Source organism: Paramormyrops kingsleyae, chromosome 1, assembly GCF_048594095.1.
Source record: "Paramormyrops kingsleyae isolate MSU_618 chromosome 1, PKINGS_0.4, whole genome shotgun sequence".
NCBI classification, from domain to species: domain Eukaryota; kingdom Metazoa; phylum Chordata; class Actinopteri; order Osteoglossiformes; family Mormyridae; genus Paramormyrops; species Paramormyrops kingsleyae.
The window spans coordinates 17,734,099-17,756,143 of record NC_132797.1 but is presented as its reverse complement, the minus strand read 5'-3'; the positions used below and the strand labels follow the sequence as shown (position 1 = coordinate 17,756,143).

General features: G+C 39.1%; 1 protein-coding gene and 1 long non-coding RNA gene across 3 annotated transcripts; both read right to left on the bottom strand.

The window, feature by feature from the left end:
• Positions 1-146: 146 nt before the first annotated feature.
• On the bottom strand, positions 147-3,105 carry pex26 (peroxisomal biogenesis factor 26). Of its 2 annotated transcripts, none has more exons than XM_072711002.1 (5): positions 2,661-3,105; positions 2,301-2,447; positions 1,895-2,214; positions 1,391-1,537; positions 147-678 (listed from the first exon to the last, which is right to left on the bottom strand). In XM_072711002.1, the coding sequence occupies exons 1-5, from the start codon at positions 2,876-2,878 to the stop codon at positions 581-583; spliced, it is 930 nt and encodes a 309-aa protein (XP_072567103.1). In that variant the 5' UTR covers positions 2,879-3,105; the 3' UTR covers positions 147-580. The 2 variants fall into 2 exon arrangements, with proteins under 2 accessions (XP_072567103.1, XP_023673625.1); XM_023817857.2 differs by having other exon boundaries at positions 147-675; positions 2,661-3,098.
• Positions 3,106-18,541: 15,436 nt separating this feature from the next.
• Positions 18,542-19,827, bottom strand: LOC140578651 (uncharacterized). Its single transcript, XR_011982922.1, has 3 exons — positions 19,697-19,827; positions 19,490-19,549; positions 18,542-19,236 (listed from the first exon to the last, which is right to left on the bottom strand). It is a non-coding gene; the product is annotated as an uncharacterized lncRNA (long non-coding RNA).
• Positions 19,828-22,045: the final 2,218 nt, after the last annotated feature.

Sequence of the window (22,045 nt, the reverse complement as noted above, 5' to 3'; positions counted from 1 at the left end):
AAAAAAAAGATTACATGGATCGATGGATGGGTGTGTGTGTGTGTATATATATATATTAAAAATCTTCTGGGATTTATCAATGCCCATCAAATTTAGGACAACATAAATTCATAAGGCTTTACCTTCAATTGACAAAACACAAAAAGTCTAGGACAGAATAGATTTTTATTGGAGAAGACTGATATGACGTGGTTTTCAGAGGTTTATATTCCACATTCATAAGTCACTCCCTCCATAGGGTAGGGGACACCCCAGATATGAATACCCTTTGATGGACTGACATCATAACATTTAATGTAAATAGTTTTTAACAAATGATAAAACAGAATTCATAATTATATAGTTCATTTCTGTCCAGTTCGGATGACTCCCCCGTCTCCACATATGACTGAAGTCAGCATGAGCAGGTCATTGAGAGCGGTGGTACGGCCCAAACATTGCAGCCCGCTGTTCATTGAGAGCGGTGGTACGGCCCAAACATGGCAGCCCGCTGTTCATTGAGAGCGGTGGTACGGCCCAAACATAGCAGCCCGCTGGTCATTGAGAGCGGTGGTACGGCCCAAACATGGCAGCCCGCTGGTCATTGAGAGCGGTGGTACGGCCCAAACATGGCAGCCCACATGTGCCTCAGTGTGCGCAGGAGACTGGAGATCCAGGGGAATGCACTGGACAGTGCTGCTTAACACAAAAATCCAAAGCTGTCTATGTCAGGCCACGACCAAAGGCACTTTCACACACAAGAGATACGCTCTCACTACGGTGCAGGAGAGGGAAGACTCTGCATTGAGGTCTGGACAAATGAAACAGGGCTGTACTGTGTGGCTCAGCGGGTAATGAGTCTGTGCCTGTGATCGGAAGGTCACTGGTTCAAATCCCCTGGCTGCCCTCTCCCCACCCTAGACCAAATCTACACCTCCCGATGCTGGAAAAAAGCTATGGACATTTCACATGATTCATCACATCCCGGTCACTGTCTCTTTCAGCTTTTGCCATTCAAGAGATACAGAGCCATGAAAACCAGGACAAATCACCTGAAAACAGTTTTTATCCCAAAGCAATCATGGCTTTAAATGCAAAACAGAACGGTTATTTTTTTACATTTCATCAGTGTAGTCTGTATATTCCAGTGCAATCTGTATAGTCAATTCAGTGCAATTTGTATATTTTTAATATATGTTATTAGTCTTTTTATGCCTCACATTGAGTCAAACTGCATTTTCAATTCCGCTGTTCCAGTGACAATGACAATAAAGATTCTTTATCTTTAAATAGTATGATTTCAAGACCATTAGCCTCATTCGACTGGCTAGCCCCGATTTCTCAACTGAACATTGCTTTTGATGGAAATGTCTCTGCTGCGGTTTTTGTGGCGTTTCATGGCCTCTCTCACCTGGATCTACTCGGACGAGGAGCAGGTAGAGTAGGAAGGCAGCCAGCAGCGCCCTCTGTATGGGTAAGGACTGCAGATGTGCCCGAGCCACAAGCAGCCCTTGGTGCAGCAGCCGCAACACAGCCGTCAACCTGGGCGAGTCATGCCCTGAGGAGGACAAGGGTGTGTAAAGGACAAGCAATACAGAACACATCAACAGAAGCAGATACATGAAGAGCAGGAGTGACCCCAAACACTGCCCTAATGTTGGTAAGCAAGGTATTTCACAGCAATTTCTTAAATGAACAATGAAATAAAGAAAAAGTCTAGTGATATTGTTAGTCACTTAAAAGAATAAGCCAGGCGCCTAAATAAGTATATGTCAGCAGTGCCCCACAGTAGAATTATTCTTTACAAAAAGCCATATGAAAGTCATTCTCTGTAGTCTGTACACCTTAGTGACTAAAACATAGCAGGAAAGCGACAGATGCCAGCTGGGATGACTGTAAAGAGCAATAGGGGCACCTCTTTGTGGAATGGTCTCGGTACTCGATGCCAGTGTGGAGCTCAGGGTAGGGGTGGGGGTGGGGGTATATCGCCTCTGGTTCTCCACCATCTCCAGGGCAGCTTTCCTGTGGTCCTCGCTGAATGCCAAGCTACCTACAGGGCCCAAGACCAGCTCCTTGGCCTCTGCCAGTCGACCACAAGGCAGTAATATGTGTAACAGGTACAGCTCTGCCACAGGCCCGAACCCGGGCACACTGCTGTTGGCTGGGTAATTCAGCCAGTGACTGGTTGCCTCCTGCATAGTGGCAGGCTCTCCAACCTTCCTGTACAAGAGAATACTACAAACAGGGAGAGGAAATGGTTAAAAAAAGATGACTAATTACACCATTAATACAATAAATGAGAAAAAAAAAAAAAAACATACCACATCTGCAGAATTTTCGCTGGCAGTTTTTCAGGCTTCCCATAGTACTGCAGGACCCAGCAAAGGACACCTTGCCACTTGTTGAGTTCTGCCAGTGCCTGAATCCCCACAATGCAGAAAGCCGACTTCAGCTCCGCGTATTTCATGCTGTCAATGATAGTCAAACATCCAGCCAGAGATGGGACTTTACATAAAAGCCCCGCTTACTGACGTCTGCGCAGACAGTACAACATAATCACAACAGCAAGTAATTAAGTACTGTGTCCCTTAATGTCACTTTAGCTGATTTTTTACCACTAACAGGATATCAACCACTGAAATAGTCATTCATAATGCGCCCCGCACCGCAGCGTCACGTACCCGCCGTCCTCCAACTCGCCGAGGCCCCCAAGGCTCTCCAAGCCCCTCTCACAGGTGTCGAGTGAGGACTGAAACTCCCTAAGAACCATGAGCTGCTCAGCAGCACAATCCAGCAGCCCCAGGGTGTTTGATGGACCCCAACATAACGAAGGGCTGCCGAGGGGAACCGAGCCCGTACTGCGGACACGAACCAGCGAAGCGGATGAGTAGTTCCTCATATCTCCGATGGTTATATCATCATAAACTGTCGCTTGTGTAGTCAAATACGGTGCGTTTTATTTGACGGGTTAATCCGAAACTATCAACCTAACTCTGCATCCCCACGATGGGTTAGTAAACACTGTTTAACTGCGTCATCAAAATGCGCCTCCCCCGCCAACGAGCACGCGCACATTACATTTTTCTGTGCAGGATTATAACCGTAGATTTAACAGAAACTGCGTTCTGCACGCTGCGTCAGAGTTGCTAACTTTCATCAGCTGATTGAAATGAGACAAGTCTGCACACAAATGCATTATTTTTTAATTGTATTATTACCTTGTAAATAATCTGTTTGGTTTGTAAACTACCCCTACGTTTTTGATATAGGTAATTTTGAGTTTATATTGGAATAACATATGTTTATGCAAGATATAAGCATATGGAATATCATATGCAAGATTTCTTGCGTGAGCTTGAGAGTCTAAAAGGGACGAGGCTGAAGTTGTCTCCTTATTCGCAGCTCCTTATTCGGATTTTCTGGTCCATCTTAAATGCTGCGCAGCCGAATGCAATGACGTGATTGCGCCTGTAGGGGGACATATTTAGCTAGCCTTACCTTCAGAAATTCATTTAGCTTTCGATTCGTATTAACTGAGCACGATTCTACTGACTTGTTACCACTTTGAGGAAAGTACATATCTTGGCAGTTTTAGTAATAGCATGTGTGTATTTTATCAGGAAATGAAACAAACACAAACGTCTTTCCACTCCCAATCAGGCCCGGAAATATGCCCAGTCAGGCAAATATGAACTTCTCAGTACACATCAGGTACCCAACTATATAGAAAAAGTAACATTATTTTGGCCCAGACTGATTTCATACTTCAAAAATCAGATGGAAACAAGGTCACACTTGAGCAAGGTACCGTCCCCAAGCACTGCTCCCCTGGCACTGCCCATGTCAGCCATCCGGAAGTCGCTTTTCATGGCATCGCTAAACTCCTCCCACACCCGAGTTTTTGCCTCAGCGACCACCGAAGCCGCATTCCGCTTGGCCCGCCGGTACTCATCACTGCCTTCAAAAAGTACTTTAAGAAGAAAATATTCTACATTGTGTCTAATTTATTTTATCTAAATATCTAACACCTCAAAGCATACTTGAACATTTAAGCACAATATAATGTATACACAAATTAATCACACATAGTGTTAGAGCCAAATTATAGGAGAATATTTTTGTTACTATTTTGAATCTGAATATTGTTTAATGCATGCTTAATAATAATAATAATCTGTCATAATTGAAAATGTGGAAATTTAGGCAGCATTATTGATGCTGAATTTCTATTGGTCAGTAGGTGGATTCTATGCTGGGCACGTGATAGAGGGTTTTTTTGGTAGCAAAAGAGACATATGCGCAGCTTGGAAGTATATAGCTTTTTGACCGTAAGTCCTCATCCGTTATCGCTTTTCTGTGATTGTATTGGAAATATTTAAACTTATTCACGGCTGGAAGTGACCCTGTTGATGACAACCTTCCGAAAATAAAAGAGCTCAAGGGTTGCAAGGATTTGTAGTTAGTGAGTAAGCTTGTTAATGAAGTGGATGTTAGAATGGATGTTGATACGAGTCAAAAATCATCTAGTCTGCTCATATGAAGAAGTGGTTAGATTTATTTAAGTAAAACGCAGAAAATTTGCCACTACAAATAGAAATTCGGTAAAATTATTAAACTTACGATGTACTCTTTTACAAGCTCTTGGTGGTCTTCGCTGAAGTACACGCACAAGGCCTTGAGGATACATTCCCTTTGAACATCTATTGAGTTGTTCTATAAATCAAGACAATATTGCTTTTTATATACTGTATATTAAAACATGTCAACTACTACTCTTGAGTCAACCAAAAAGAAAAAAATAATACAACTAGGAATTTGTGTAAAGCACTTTATATAATCCTATAAAAATAATTTCAGTTGAAGAATCAACAAGGTGTAATCAGTACTAACCTGAGATAAGCCCTCCATTACCCTTTTTATTTTTCTTCCACAAACTCCTCCCTTGCAAATGGTCTTTAATTGCTGACACCCTAAATGCAACATGTCTGACGGTGATGGCCATGGACATTATGCTTCAGGATTATCTGTGAAAAACTTCTGTTCAAAGAGGTCAAGTCAGGAAAAATAATTAATATGCACACATAAAAAATATTAGTATGCACACATAACTGTGATGAACATGTGTGTGTTTTGTAAGCCTAAATGTACAGTAAAATGTAGTCTTTATAACTCAAAAACCAACTGTCCACATATGTGGACGTCATGCAACAATGGAATCATTTTTAAGTCTTTCTTGTGTAACCTGGTATTTTTCAAATCAGATTTAAATTAGCTTATACTAAAATTAAACAGATAATAAACAAAAATGTTAACAAAAAGGATCATGCACAATGATCATATTTCATTTTGGATCTTCATATGTTTATAACTGAGTTGATTCACCATAACCTGAGAATGAACTATATATTGAGAAATTAGCTAATTGATTAATTGATTTTTTTTTTTTTTTAACTCCTAACTGAAAACATCAGAAACAGCAGAAAGGTCTGCTGAAAAGTGCTAGCATTTCTCAGCTGCTGTACTCCATTGTCAGCAGTCCAGACAATAAGTTACTGTCACGCCTACAGGGGCGGGACCGCGCACGAACCCTCCCTCGACAAGCAATCAACCACCTTCTTAAACGGCACACTCCTATGGCAAGCCGTTTTAACATTTAATCAAGTCACACTCCTATCCGTAATTACATTTTAGATATACATAATATAATTTCTCCTAGTCAAAATTATATTCGTACTAGTCAGAATGGCAATTACAGATATCCACAATTGCATTCTTACTAGTAGAAAATGTATTTCAAGATATCTAAAACTTTATTTCTCCTAGTCATAATGCTATTTAAGATATCTTTAAATCTTTACAAAGTATAAGTGGCCGTTTTGACATTTAATCGCTAGACTGGATACGCATTGCAGATATCCGTAATTCAATTCTTCCTAGTCAAAAAGAGCATTTCAGATATCCACAATGACATTCTTCCTATCCACAATTGTCATTTCAGATATCCACAACGTCATTCTTCCTAGGAGAAACTACGTCACTTTTGCCATTCATGTCTATTGGGCTTTCAATTTCAGATATCCACAATTACATTTCAGATATCTAGAATTAACATTCTGGATATCCGAAATTGAATTCTTACTAGGAAAAACTCCCATTTCAGATATCTACAATCCAATTGTTACTAGTCATAATTTTAATTTCAGATATCCGAAAGGAAAAAAAAACATTCCAGATATATATTATGTAATTTCGAATATCCAAAAATACACTGTGAATAGTAAAAATGTTATTACAGATATCCACAATTAGAATTACGCCTAGGAACAATGCAATTTTAGATATCTACAATTGTATTGTGGATATCTGTTGAAGAGTAGATAAGACGCCGTTTTAACATAAAAACGATCCATTTACTATCCACAATTACATTTTAGATATACAGAATATCATTTCTCCTAGTCAAAATTATATTCTTACTAGTCAGAATGGCAGTTGCAGATATCCACAATTACATTCTTACTAGTAGAAAATGTATTTCAAGATATCTAAAACTTTATTTCTCCTAGTCAAAATTCCATTTAAGATATCTTTAAATCTTTACGTAGTATAAGTGGCCGTTTTGACATTTAATCGCTAGACTGGATATGTATTGGAGATATCCGTAATTCAGTTCTTCCTAGTCAAAAAGAGCATTTCAGATATCCACAATGACATTCTCCCTATCCACAATTGTCATTTCAGATATCCACAATGTCATTCTTCCTAGGAGAAATTACGTCACTTTTGCCGTTCATGTCTATTGGGCTTTCAATTTCAGATATCCGCAATTACATTTTAGATATCTAGAATTAACATTCTGGATATCCGAAATTGAATTCTTACTAGGAAAAATGACGTGTATTCCGCCAGTATGTTTCCCTGTCGTCGTCATTTCAGATATCTAGAATGGCGGTGCGACGTACATCCGGTAAAAATATATAAAAATATAAGCCAGCTAAATAATTGATGTCATCCATTCTGTCGCTATGACAGTTCTCTATAAACTCCTTATTACAAATAAATTAATAACTACATACGTTTTAATAGAAAGCTAATAACTTGCACGGTAAAATATAAAACGTTCTTTGTTTCACGTTGCTGAATAGCCTATATAGTTTTTGCTGTTAATGCAGCAGAACAGAAAGTGATCAGCATGATACGTTTAGCTGATCTGCACTGTTCAGCACAAATACAGACTCCAGTGGAATTAAATCAGTATTAGCTGGATTTACTAGTTTTGCTCCAGTTTCATTTTTGATTTGGTCACCTAGAGCAGGAGTATTCAACTAAAATTTATAGAGGTCCAGTTAGAGAAAAATTCTTGAAGCAAAGGTCCGGAAGATCATAATGTCTAACTATTTAATAGTATGATATATATTTAAGTAGCCTATTAGTTGCATCAACATTGTATGTAATCAGTACCTGACTGTCAATCAAATTAATTCAGTACAATTCAAAAACGTTTTGACAATATTTATTGTCACGTGACATAGAACTTCGGCCAGCTGGCTGGAGTGAGATTTACAATTCGAGATGTCTGCTCACATGTAACAGTTCTTACCTTGTAAATAGTCTGCTTTTGTATTTAACCGTGTAAATACACCTTTGACGTAGTTAATTTTAGGTTTTATAATGGAATAATATAGATTTGCCGTAAGATTTCCAGCATGAGTCTGAAAGCGTGAGTGTCATGCCAGATGCTTGAGATTTGGCAACCCTGAAAACGTACATTTTTTGTTTCACATGAGTATATTTATATAACAGATAACATTACTTTATACATATGTTAAAATGCAGAAACTTCAACGAACATGAAATCAACGATAAACTACGTCTATTTATCCAACGTGTATATATTGTATTTGAAAACTTTCCAGCTTTACGATTTCAGGAGAGCGCAGCCACACTGTTAGGAACATTACGCTTTTTGTTTGCGGGTGTTAGCTTCGCTGCTGCTATTAACACGAAAGGCACATTAGCGCAGACAAAGGCTGCATACGCCGAACTATACGTCTTGCTTGGCGGTCAAAGGCGTTCGACGTTCATTGGCGTGGGAAACGGCGGTTCTACTGCTAAACCTCTACCGAAAAGACTACAAACGCTGCGCCGGTTAAAATAAAAGCGCCCCGTCAGGTTTTAAATAATAACTAAATGTTTTGGCTGTCGGTCCGTGTCCGTATGGGACAGCTTCTGGGTCCGGACCCGGACCGCGGTCCGCCTGTTAGTGACCTCTGACCTAGAGGGTCTGCTGATAGACACAGATATATACAGTATAGCACAAGTGGCGTGTTGAGGGGCTGTCAGCTGTTCGCAGTCAGTGCAGTCCCATGCAGACCAAAATTATGCATTTTGTGAATGAATGACCGTCCCAGGTCATTCATTCACAAAATGCATAATTTTGACCAGAGCATGTAAGTGGAGCTTATCGCTCACGGACCTGTACGCTCTTCCAGCTCCCCCCACTCACAGCCACTTCGCTCATTATCGCCCCCCTCTCGGGCCAATTTTAATCCCGCTCCAAGGAAATCGCTCACCGCTGTCTCCAAGAACGAACGTTTTAGCCTTAACTTTAGCCTGTCATCAAAGTAAATGAGCAGTCAAATCCACATTCAAGTAGAAATGGTTTATTTCTAGGTCAGTCCTGCTTCATACACAGCGTGTGAGCTGGTCTGGGACAGTTCCGGTATACGAAAGTGGAGCGAGGTGACGCTAATTGTGGATAGTCAATGGACCCATTTTATGTTAAAACGGCGTCCTATCTACTCGTTAATAGATATCCACAATACAATTGTAGAAATCTGCAATTGCATTGTTCCTAGGCGTAATTCTAATTGTAGATATCTGCAATTGCATTTTTACTAGTCATAATGCGAATTGTGGATATATGTAATGACATTTTTACTATTCACAATGTATTTTTGGATATTCAAAATTACATTATATATATCTGGAATGTTTTTTTCCTTTCGGATGTCTGAAATTACAATTATGACTAGTAACAATTGGATTGTAGATATCTGAAATGGGAGTTTTTACTATCAGGAATTCAATTTCGGATATCCAGAATGAACATTCTGGATATCTGAAATGTAATTGCGGATATCTGAAATTGAAAGCCCAATAGACATGAATGGCAAAAGTGACGTTATTTCTCCTAGGAAGAATGACGTTGTGGATATCTGAAATGACAATTGTGGATAGGAAGAATGTCATTGTGGATATCTGAAATGTTCTTTTTGACTAGGAAGAATTGAATTACGGATATCTGCAATACATATCCAGTCTAGCGATTAAATGTTAAAACGGCTACTTATGCTTTGTAAAGATTTAAAGATATCTTAAACGGAATTGTGACTAGGAGAAATAAAGTTTTAGATATCTTGAAATACATTTTCTAATAGTAAGAATGTAATTGTGGATATCTGCAACTGCCATTCTGACTAGTAAGAATATAATTTTGACTAGGAGAAATGATATTCTGTATATCTAAAATGTAATTGTGGATAGTAAATGGATCGTTTTTATGTTAAAACGGCGTCTTATCTACTCTTCAACAGATATCCACAATACAATTGTAGATATCTGCAATTGCATTGTTCCTAGGCGTAATTCTAATTGTAGATATCTGAAATTGCATTTTTACTAGTCATAATATGAATTCTGGATATCCGTAAAGACATTTTTACTAGTCACAATGTATTTCGGATATTCGAAATTGCATTCTGGATATCTAAAATGGTGGTATCCTTTCGGATATCTGAAATTAAAATTATGACTAGTAACAATTGGATTGTAGATATCTGAAATGGGAGTTTTTCCTAGTAAGAATTCAATTTCGGATATCCAGAATGTTAATTCTAGATATCTGAAATGTAATTGTGGATATCTGAAATTGAAAGCCCAATAGACATGAATGGCAAAAGTGACGTAGTTTCTCCTAGGAAGAATGACGTTGTGGATATCTGAAATGACAATTGTGGATAGGAAGAATGTCATTGTGGATATCTGAAATGCTCTTTTTGACTAGGAAGAATTGAATTAGAGATATCTGCAATGCATATCCAGTCTAGCGATTAAATGTTAAAACGGCTTGCCATACACTCCGCTACTTCATTGCGAAGTATTGAGCTGATGACGAGACGCCGTACTAAGCAACTTACCTGTCTTCCGTCTGCCCCATGTCCCCGACCTTACCTGTCTCCTCCGTGTGCGATTCTCTCCTTTTTTCCTTCATTCCCCAGACCCGTTCCCGACCGTGAATCTCCTGCCTCGCTGAGCCCGGCGTCTCCTGTTCCCCTGCCTTGGTGTGTCATTCCCGTGTCTCCGTGTCGGACGGATTACCCCGGCTACGACCTACTCTTCCGGACTACGACCACGACTTCTGCGCGTCCCTCTTGTGCCGTCGCTCCGGCTCCTATCCAGAAGCCCTCGATCCACGCCCGAGCCCATCACCACCAGTGGCGTGATCGCGGAGCATTCGCTCCGTAGCGAGCCCCGGCTCATTCTGTCCTGTCTGGTCTACGTGGACCTCTCAGTAAAGCCTATTGATCCCCGCAATACTGGGTCTCTGTCCTCCTTGCCTCCCGCTAGTGACAGTTATGCATGTATCGAGTTTTTGCAAAATGTTGCTACAATAAGGTAGAAGTTGCAACAAACCAGGTGGAAGACACTGTGATCTGAAATCAGTGGATAAGAAAACCTGCCTCAGACAAGCATGAATTTTGTCAAGGAAGAACAAACTGGAACAGGCTGAACTGTTGAACCTTTTCAATCACTTGACAGTCTTGCATCAAGGCAACAGTTGGTTGCATCAAGCCAAAGTGTGAAGGGCTTTCAAAGAAAACCTAAGAGAAGATGAAGTTGTTCTCCATGTGGATTTTTCAGAGAACTTCTCCTGCAAACTTAATAGTGAGATGCAATCTTTCTATTTTGATGAGTGATGGTCCAGTCACTCAGCACTGGCAAAAAAATCTATTTGCTCAGCACCATCCCCTTTCTCAGGCTTTGTGCCCAGGGTTGTTTCCTGCCTGTGCCCATTCTTCCCAGGATTGGCTCCAATCCCCCCTGTGACCCCAGCTGGGATTAATCGGTTACATTGATGGATAGATGAATATCTCATTAATATTTTAACTGTACTACTAACCTGCTTCCCAAATATTGGGCATAAATAAATGTCCATATGGTATTGAAAAGCTGGTGTTCAGCCAAATGCTTCACCTTTGATCTGAAGCCCTGGTGATTATTGTGCATGCGCCATATAATATCGATATGATATCGCTCAGCCCAAATCCAACTCATAGAAATAGTTTTTTTCTATGGTTCAGGAAAAGAACTGTGTGCTTCATCCACAAACACAAAAATATGAGGGGATTTGGTTGTTTCCAGTTCCACAACTCTCTAATCAAAGGAAATACAATTACACGGTCGTGGAAATGGGAATCATACAGTGAAATAATTAAGATGCTGTAAATAAGAAGCTAATCGAAGCTGCAAATGAGTAGCTGACTTAGGCCACGTGTGACTTTGTTGTTAGTTCAGGTGACATGTGCACCATACACAAGAAGAACGGCATCAGCAATCACACCGACAGAACACAGCAGTAACCCATAGCTCCGCCCGCTGCCTGCTCCAGTTAACATAATATAGTGCCAGGTGGACATAAGCATTGCGAGAGCAAAGAAAGATAGCGAGGCTTGTCAGGGAAAACACGCTCATTAATAGCAGTCCTTAGCAAGACTATGACAAGCACCCAACAAGCAATGAACCAAATACAAAGTGCAGCAACACAAGGTTGTCAGACGCCAAACTGTAAAGTGCACACACGGTGGGAGATTTACACAAGCTAAATACACACGAGGATCGGACAGGGTACACACAAGATACAGGCAAACACAGGTGCGACAGCAGGGAAATGCAACCATTAACAACAACCGTACAACAAGAGCTATTTCCAATTACACACAGGGGCTATTTACAGCTGCACGTGGGGCATGCTGGGCCATACACCCCGCTGGCTCTACAATATGAAAAATTAAATAGAGCAACTAAAACTAAACAAAAACCATATATATTGATTCTGAATCAAGAAAGTACCAGTTTAAACTAGGTTTCAGTTAAATAAGCTGTATTATTTACTTGTGCTTTTGTAGGAAATTAATCCCCATGGTGGAAATTAGCTTCTTCCAGCAAGAAGGATGTACAGAAAGTAGTATAATTACATAAAAATAAAATAAAATAACCTGAATACATACATGTTATAACAAATGCAGTTGGTGAAATTGTCTTTATGCTCACTCACTCTTCCTGAGACACACAGATATTTAGGTGAGTGTAAGTATTGGGGATAGAGGGCAGGGTGAGTCGGCACCTTAATCATGGTTAAAGTTCTTGCTCAAGAGCCCCAATGGCATTACTCAGCTGACCATGGGATTTGAACCACCTACCTTCCAATCACCAAACCTCTCACTGCAACCAAGTAATATAAAATACAAAAAATATCACTTGGAGAGAGAGAATTGATAAACATGTAAACATCACAAGTACATAATGAATCTAAAATAGTAATAACGTGCAAAATTATCTTAAGTGTGTAATATAGTCATATGCTGTCAGGCGTCAATAGGTAACACAATCCGCAGTCTCATAGTGATGGTTGTTGGAGATGCACCCTCCACTCCGCTTGTTTGGTCCTCCAGCCCTGGTGCTTCTTAGTCTTACCGCCTGTGGATGGCTTCCAGCTGCCTTCTGTTTGCCCCTAATTAGTCATTGTATACAAGTCCTCCCTAGTCCTGAATTCCCCAATTCAGTCATTGTTACCTATTTGCACTTGTGTTTCTTCCATTAAAGTTCCGTGTGAGGGGTTTCCCTGCAAGACAGCCTGCATCTGGGTCGTGCTTCCTTATGTTGGTGTGACAGATACAGCTAGTGGTTTAGAGTCAGTTTGGGAAGGTTCTCTAAACTGAGTAGTATTGGACCCGTGGGAAGAGGGTGCTGTGAATAGTCAAATGGCAAGCAGTGCAAAGGAGCTCTTGTAGCTTTAGCTTTGCATTTTTGAGAGACAGGCATGTGGGTGAATACAGTGGGACCCTCGTATCCATGGTTTCAATAACAGTGGTTTACTGCTGTCTGAAAAAAAATTGGAAAATTTCAGAAATAAACAGTTAAGTCATATAGGCTGCACCAGTGAAATCTGCCAGTCATTCATAATCTCAGCATATGTGTTATAAAAATGTATAAAAAGCATGATTTTCATTGTTCTGCCATCTCTTGACACATTTGTTTCATTGCTCTATCACTTCTTGAGAATTAGGCTAAGATTAGATTAAAAACAGAATCCCTTTCATTCAAGAGAGAGAGCAGAATACTATACAATACCCTATAACAATAATGTACAACGTACTTTATTATTATTGTATTTTATGTTGTAATTCTCTTATTGTTTTCAATTTAACAATTAAACTTTACCATATGTATGTACACGAAAATCACATCACACACGGGGTACATGAGTGGTTCACTCTTATCCAGGGATTTTGCTATCCACGTGTGGTAGGTCTTGGGAAGTATTACCCATGGATACAAAGTGACTACTATGTTCTATACTTATCACAACTGAGGAGACAGGCATCATTGTTCAACTGAAATGGGCTGATGATTTTTAGCCTTTAATACAGTTTGCTTTGTGCATTATTAAAGAAAATGTTTGTAAGCTCTTGTTGCTTTGTTGGATACCACTGGGATCTTTTTGACTTCATTTCTAACATTTAACTGTCCTTAAATCTGCTAATAGTATGATTTTTAAGATTTAATGTATGTTGTGTTGTGTCTGTGACACGACCCACAAACATTCAAAGTAATGTACACAAGTGCAGTGTTACATATTTTAAGGTCCCAACTGAAACATTCCCATAGAAAGAGCGATACCTGAGTGTGATGCCTGCAGATACGGTATTTCTGTGCATAAAGAAAGCGGGAAGTAAGAGGTGAAACCTCATATGCATGTGTGCAAAGACATACAGAACAATAAATAGAGACCATGTGATGCTGAAAGCAAAGATTATGTAATTGACATTCATACAGGACTGTTTTTAATACCACACACAGCAATAATCCATGTCAAGAGGTGAACAGGCCTAAGACATGGCAGAGCTCAGAAAGATGTATATAGCACAGGTGTAAGTTCACCTCGAATCAGCGAGTAGAAAAAGCATGAATGTTTCAATGAGGATCCTACACATTCAAACATGTTTGGTCAAGGCCTCCGTTCACATCAAACTGTGTACAGCGGTTATTGTCACAGCAGTACACAGGCACAGAATTGATTTGTGCCAGAGTATTATATAATTGCTCTTTATTAGAGTCTTTATGGTAAACTCTCTCGTAAACAAATGCCTTGTACCCAACTTGCTGCATAAACACATCCCCTAACATCTGAATTATATTATTAGAATTATTTCCGGCAAAACATTTGGTTAAACAGGGGCTGAAGTAAGTGTAGACGATCAGACATTCGGCCTGGTTTCTCCCGAGTCCTTTGAGAACTCGATATTCTGCATGATCTGTGTATATATACTGACCATTATTATTATTATACACTTTCCATGGAATAGCTGCTGTTACACCAGCAGTATTAAACACAGCCTCATTTGCCATTTGATTCCTGACCGCTGCAAAGTTAGCTGTGACGGATGTCATGCTTCCTGAATCACAATCGTCACTTGTGAGCTGGAGACCCACGCTGTATTGGACACCCCTGTAAAAATAACATGCTGTAAATTCCCCGTACTTCGATACTATGATTAGATTTTTTTTCCCAGTAATGAATTTAAACTGCACCGTGGTTCTGGGGAACATTATTATTGTGTTACTGAATGCTGAATGTGGATTGTATATACATGGTATGACAATAAAGACCCACTTGACCACTTGATTGATAGGTACATCTGGTAGTATACATCTCTGCATGTCCTTTAGTACATGAATTAGCAGAAATATGTGGTACTCACGTTGCCATATTGGGGTTGTTTTTATTTTTTATCTCATCTTGTAACTTCTGAGGGTCCAACCTGTTAAGACAGCACATCTTCAGGGTTTAGTGCAGGTATACATGGAAATCAAGTTTCACAGATTTTTTCCATGGACTGTGTTAAAATTAGCAATGAAAAATTATAATTTTATACGTTTATAAGATATGTCTGCTTTGTCCACTTTACCTATTCTTCATTTTCTTTATGATGTTACGCAGGTTTTGGTTGTTTAAGTTACTCTCCCCTTCTTTGAAAATGAGGAAGAGAGTCAGGAGACCCACAGTCCAAACCCCAGACATGACCTGTAGCAAACAGTGACAAACCATGTACAGCATACAGTGCACTACGCTCAGCCAGACAGTGACAAACCATGTACAGCATACAGTGCACTACGCTCAGCCAGACAGTGACAAACCATGTACAGCATACAGTGCACTACGCTCAGCCAGACAGTGACAAACCATGTACAGCATACAGTGCACTACGCTCAGCCAGACAGTGACAAAATACTTTTAAAAATGACTTTAAATAGTTTTAATATTTAAACTGTCTTACGCTGGACCAAAATCAGAGACACTTGAATGCAGTATATCTGTTATATGTCATATTACATTTCTAGTATATTTGTGTTCAAGTATATTAGTCAATAATTCATAAGTAAAAGTTTGTAATTTTTTTGCCCATTTTAGCAATTTGTACAAAAATGTTTCCAACCTTTACAAGTATTTCATTAAAGAAACTGGAGAGGAAATTTCCAAAACTCAGTCCACGAGACACGTTTTCCAGAAAATGCTTGCGGAATTTTGGAAATTTAATAAAAATTCTTCGTTGGATACAATGAGGACTGAGTAAGTTTGGGTTCTCAATACTATAACATATTATGAGGAAGTCTGACTTCATGGTTATTGGAGATCGCATGTCAGTGACAAAAAAAATGGATAGCGAGTTCTGGAAATGTACTTCTGTTATTTCATTAGAGACTTTGAAAGATTGGAAACTTGCTCATTCTTTTGTATGATTTACTAAAAAGGGCAAACATTGTCCCTTGTATGTGACTGCTAGGACTTTTTTCATCACGGATGTGCTGTCAGTGTTTATAAAAAGTACCTAATCAGCTGTGCTCACCATGCTGTTCTGTCAGTGCCTGCGTGCAGGAGAAGGTGGACCTCTTGTGCTGCTTCTCTTCCTTGGAGGATTGACGTTATGTTGTGTCGCTGGTGAGATGGAGACACATGCAGCAGCAACAGCCTTTATAGTGCGGTCACTGGTAATAAACCCGCCCTTGGTAGGAGTAGCTATGTTTCGCTAGAATATATAGAATCAATACTTAAGTCACATTTTAAAAACACTTCACACACAATTGAGCAGATGGAATTATCTTTTTTACCCCAACACATTTAATACACTTAATTCATCAATTAATACACATTTACCCTGCGGCTCCATATTTCTGCATCGGAGAATTAAACCGATTACCAATATACTTTTGTCAGCGCTTGTTAGCGGGAAAACATTACATTGTTTTTTATTCTGTGAGAAACGAAAGATCGATCTGCTGGCCGGATTTAATAAGAATCATGAACAGGTTACGGGTGATATAAGGAAATGCTTTGTCCTGTTTTGATTGTTGGGTTCAGCCACCCTCCGGGTCCGTTGATGCGAAGGGATCACACAGGAGACATATTATTTGTACCATGGTACCCCCTTTATTACCTTTGCATCGATCCGGGAACAAGTCAGTCACACAGTTCGGTGCAGACAAGTTCAATGTTCTTTTCCGCTAAGCACACTTTTATACTATGTTTCAAAGGTTGCCTCCCATTTCAGTAATTTTCCACTTTTGCGTTAGTTGCTTCTCTGCAAGCACGTCGGCTCCCCCCCTATTTCAGAAAAAGCAGAACTACATCCCCCTATTCTAAGAACCCTGTGAACACGAAAACCATCACAAGTACATAATGAGTCTAAAATAGTAATAACGTGCAAAATTAACTTAAGTGTGCAATATAGTCATATGCTGCCAGGCGTCATCAGTAACACAATCCGCAGTCTCATAGTGATGGTTGTTGGAGATACACCCTCCACTCCGCTTGTTTGGTCCTCCAGCTTCTTCTTGAACGTGGCCCTACACAAGCCAGCCCTGGAGCTTCTTAGTCTTACCGCCTGTGGATGGCTTCCAGCTGCCTTCTGTTTGCCCCTAATTAGTCATTGTATACAAGTGCTCCCTAGTCCTGAATTCCCCAATTCAGTCATTGTTACCTATTTGCACTTGTGTTTCTTCCATTAAAGTTCCGTGTGAGGGGTTTCCCTGCAAGACAGCCTGCATCTGGGTCGTGCTTCCTTATGTTGGTGTGACAGATACAGCTAGTGGTTTAGAGTCAGTTTGGGAAGGTTCTCTAAACTGAGTAGTATTGGACCCGTGGGAAGAGGGTGCTGTGAATAGTCAAATGGCAGGCAGTGCAAAGGAGCTCTTGTAGCTTTAGCTTTGCATTTTTGAGAGACAGGCATGTGGGTGAATACAGTGGGACCCTCGTATCCATGGTTTCAATAACAGTGGTTTACCGCTGTCTGAAAAAAAATTGGAAAATTTCAGAAATAAACAGTTAAGTCATATAGGCTGCACCAGTGAAATCTGCCAGTCATTCATTATCTCAGAATATGTGTTATAAAAATGTATAAAAAGCATGATTTTCATTGTTCTGCCATCCCTTGACACATTTGTTTCATTGCTCTATCACTTCTTGAGAATTAGGCTAAGATTAGATTAAAAACAGAATCCCTTTCATTCAAGAGAGAGAGCAGAATACTATACAATACCCTATAACAATAATGTACAACGTACTTTATTATTATTGTATTTTATGTTGTAATTTTCTTATTGTTTTCAATTTAACAATTAAACTTTACCATATGTATGTACACGAAAATCACATCACACACGGGGTACATGAGTGGTTCACTCTTATCCAGGGTTTTTGCTATCCACGTGTGGTAGGTCTTGGGAAGTATTACCCATGAATACAAAGTGACTACTATGTTCTATACTTATCACAACTGAGGAGACAGGCATCATTGTTCAACTGAAATGGGCTGATGATTTTTAGCCTTTAATACAGTTTGCTTTGTGCATTATTAAAGAAAATGTTTGTAAGCTCTTGTTGCTTTGTTGGATACCACTGGGATCTTTTTGACTTCATTTCTAACATTTAACTGTCCTTAAATCTGCTAATAGTATGATTTTTAAGATTTAATGTATGTTGTGTTGTGTCTGTGACACGACCCACAAACATTCAAAGTAATGTACACAAGTGCAGTGTTACATATTTTAAGGTCCCAACTGAAACATTCCCATAGAAAGAGCGATACCTGAGTGTGATGCCTGCAGATACGGTATTTCTGTGCATAAAGAAAGCGGGAAGTAAGAGGTGAAACCTCATATGCATGTGTGCAAAGACATACAGAACAATAAATAGAGACCATGTGATGCTGAAAGCAAAGATTATGTAATTGACATTCATACAGGACTGTTTTTAATACCACACACAGCAATAATCCATGTCAAGAGGTGAACAGGCCTAAGACATGGCAGAGCTCAGAAAGATGTATATAGCACAGGTGTAAGTTCACCTCGAATCAGCGAGTAGAAAAAGCATGAATGTTTCAATGAGGATCCTACACATTCAAACATGTTTGGTCAAGGCCTCCGTTCACATCAAACTGTGTACAGCGGTTATTGTCACAGCAGTACACAGGCACAGAATTGATTTGTGCCAGAGTATTATATAATTGCTCTTTATTAGAGTCTTTATGGTAAACTCTCTCGTAAACAAATGCCTTGTACCCAACTTGCTGCATAAACACATCCCCTAACATCTGAATTATATTATTAGAATTATTTCCGGCAAAACATTTGGTTAAACAGGGGCTGAAGTAAGTGTAGACGATCAGACATTCGGCCTGGTTTCTCCCGAGTCCTTTGAGAACTCGATATTCTGCATGATCTGTGTATATATACTGACCATTATTATTATTATACACTTTCCATGGAATAGCTGCTGTTACACCAGCAGTATTAAACACAGCCTCATTTGCCATTTGATTCCTGACCGCTGCAAAGTTAGCTGTGACGGATGTCATGCTTCCTGAATCACAATCATCACTTGTGAGCTGGAGACCCACGCTGTATTGGACACCCCTGTAAACATAACATGCCGTAAATTCCCCATACTTCAATACTATGATTAGATTTTTTTTCCCAGTAATGAATTTAAACTGCACCGTGGTTCTGGGGAACATTATTATTGTGTTACTGAATGCTGAATGTGGATTGTATATACATGGTATGACAATAAAGACCCACTTGACCACTTGATTGATAGGTACATCTGGTAGTATACATCTCTGCATGTCCTTTAGTACATGAATTAGCAGAAATATGTGGTACTCACGTTGCCATACTGGGGTTGTTTTTATTTTTTATCTCATCTCGTAACTTCTGAGGGTCCAACCTGTTAAGACAGCACATCTTCAGGGTTTAGTGCAGGTATACATGGAAATCAAGTTTCACAGTTTTTTTCCATGGACTGTGTTAAAATTAGCAATGAAAAATTATAATTTTATACGTTTATAAGATATGTCTACGTTGTCCACTTTACCTATTCTTCATTTCCTTTATGATGCTACGCAGGTTTTGGTTGTTTAATTGACTCTCCCCTTCTTTGAAAATGAGGAAGAGAGTCAGGAGACCCACAGTCCAAACCCCAGACATGACCTGCAGCAAACAGTGACAAACCATGTACAGCATACAGTGGACTACGCTCAGCCAGACAGTGATAAACCATGTACAGCATACAGTGCACTACGCTCAGCCAGACAGTGACAAAATACTTTTAAAAATGACTTTAAATAGTTTTAATATTTAAACTGTCTTACGCTGGACCAAAATCAGAGACACTTGAATGCAGTATATCTGTTATATGTCATATTACATTTCTAGTATATTTGTGTTCAAGTATATTAGTCAATAATTCATAAGTAAAAGTTTGTAATTTTTTGCCCATTCTTATGGGGCGCCGTTTGTAAAGTTACGAAACATTTTTGTACTTGCCACTTTTTCAACATTTAGTGCAATTTTCTGACATTTAGCTAGAAGTCAATGGTGTTGTGGATCATCATATTTTTTGCTGTGTAGATTATTTGCACAATTGTTCATCATATGTAAATATAAATGGTATGTCTATATATAAATATTAAATGTAAATGTCAAATATAAATGTTAAATGTTAACTTATATCTAAATGTTAAATGTAAAAGTTAAATGTAAATATAAATCTAAACGTTAAATGTAAAAGTTAAATGTAAATATAAATCTAAATGTTAAATGTAAATATTAAATATAAATATAAATGTTAAATATAAATGTTAACATATCTAAATGTTAAATGTAAATGTAAATCTAAATGTTAAATGTAAATGTTAAATGTAGACTCTAAATGTTGAGAACGTATGCAAATTAGCCACGCCCATCTGCATAGAAATGGGCGATAACGACGAATTAGCTCGCTAAGTGGTTCGCTTGCAAAACGGCAGGTCCAATCGCGAGGACCGTAATCCATTGAGATTATCGTCACTGCTACGCGTCGCTCGTTCGCATGTCGGTAAATACTGACGCGCGAACGTGCGATATGTTTCATGTGATGTGTTATCACTTTTAAGTAAAGTGAAACTGTAAGGTGTGTCCCCCCCTCGAATGACTTTTCCAGGGTGGGGGGTGCTTCTTCATTACATATGGTGTCCAGACAGGTATGCAGCTGGACACCCTAAATGAGGGATCATACTTAAAAGAAATCTGACCCTCACAAATGAATTTGAATTCTTGTCCAGCTCAGAGAGGAAGGGGGTCATGGTTACACATACAGCAGGCCAGATGGGGTAACACGTCTTTCACACTTTTCTTATGGTCTGTATGAACCCACAGTGTATCATCACAGGCAACACTTGCAAGGTCTTCAGCATATAACCAGAACTCAGCTAGCAAGAGCTAAAAATCACTGAGCAGCTCAGCAGAATGTGCCAAACCAGCCCCGTTATAGCTTGTTGGGTTATTAACTGAACGGGTAGAACAAAAAACAGTATATTTCCTTGCTGCTTACTTCCGTTTTCTGTTTGCCAGATGAACATCATTAAACACATCACATGAAACATATCGCACGTTCGCGCGTCAGTATTTACCGACATGCGAACTAGCGACGCGTAGCAGTGACGATAATCTCAATGGATTACGGTCCTCGCGATTGGACCTGCCGTTTTGCAAGCGATTTCTTGCCATTTCCGAACAAAATGTTCAGCAGCAGCATCTTACGAACTGCCGCCATCAGCTAAAGCATGGCGGGAAATATTTAAGGCCAATTTATACGATACTACTGATCCCCTTCTCGGCCCATTAAACATTCATAATTTATCGATGTTACAGTGGAAAGTGCAGATGATGTTGCTCCCGGCTGTGAAGCAACACCATGTAATGCAGCGTTCTATAGCATCTAAGTGAGCCGAATTCGCCATATTGTCCTCAATCGCCCCTAACCTGCAACCACTTAGCGGGCTAATTTCGTCGTTACCGCCCATTTCTATTCAGATAGGCGTGGCGAATTTGCATATGTTCTCAACATTTAGTCTACATTTAACATTTATATTTAACATTTACATTTACATTTACCATTTACATATGTTAACATTTATATTTAACATTTATATTTATATTTAACATTTACATTTATATTTGCATTGAACTTTTACATTTAACATTTAGATTTATATTTACATTTAACTTTTACATTTAACATTTAGATATAAGTTAACATTTAACATTTATATTTAACATTTATATTTACATTTAACTTTTATATTTACGTTTACATTTAACATTTATATTTGACATTTACATTTAATATTTATATATAGACATACCATTTATATTTACATATGATGAACAATTGTGCAAATAA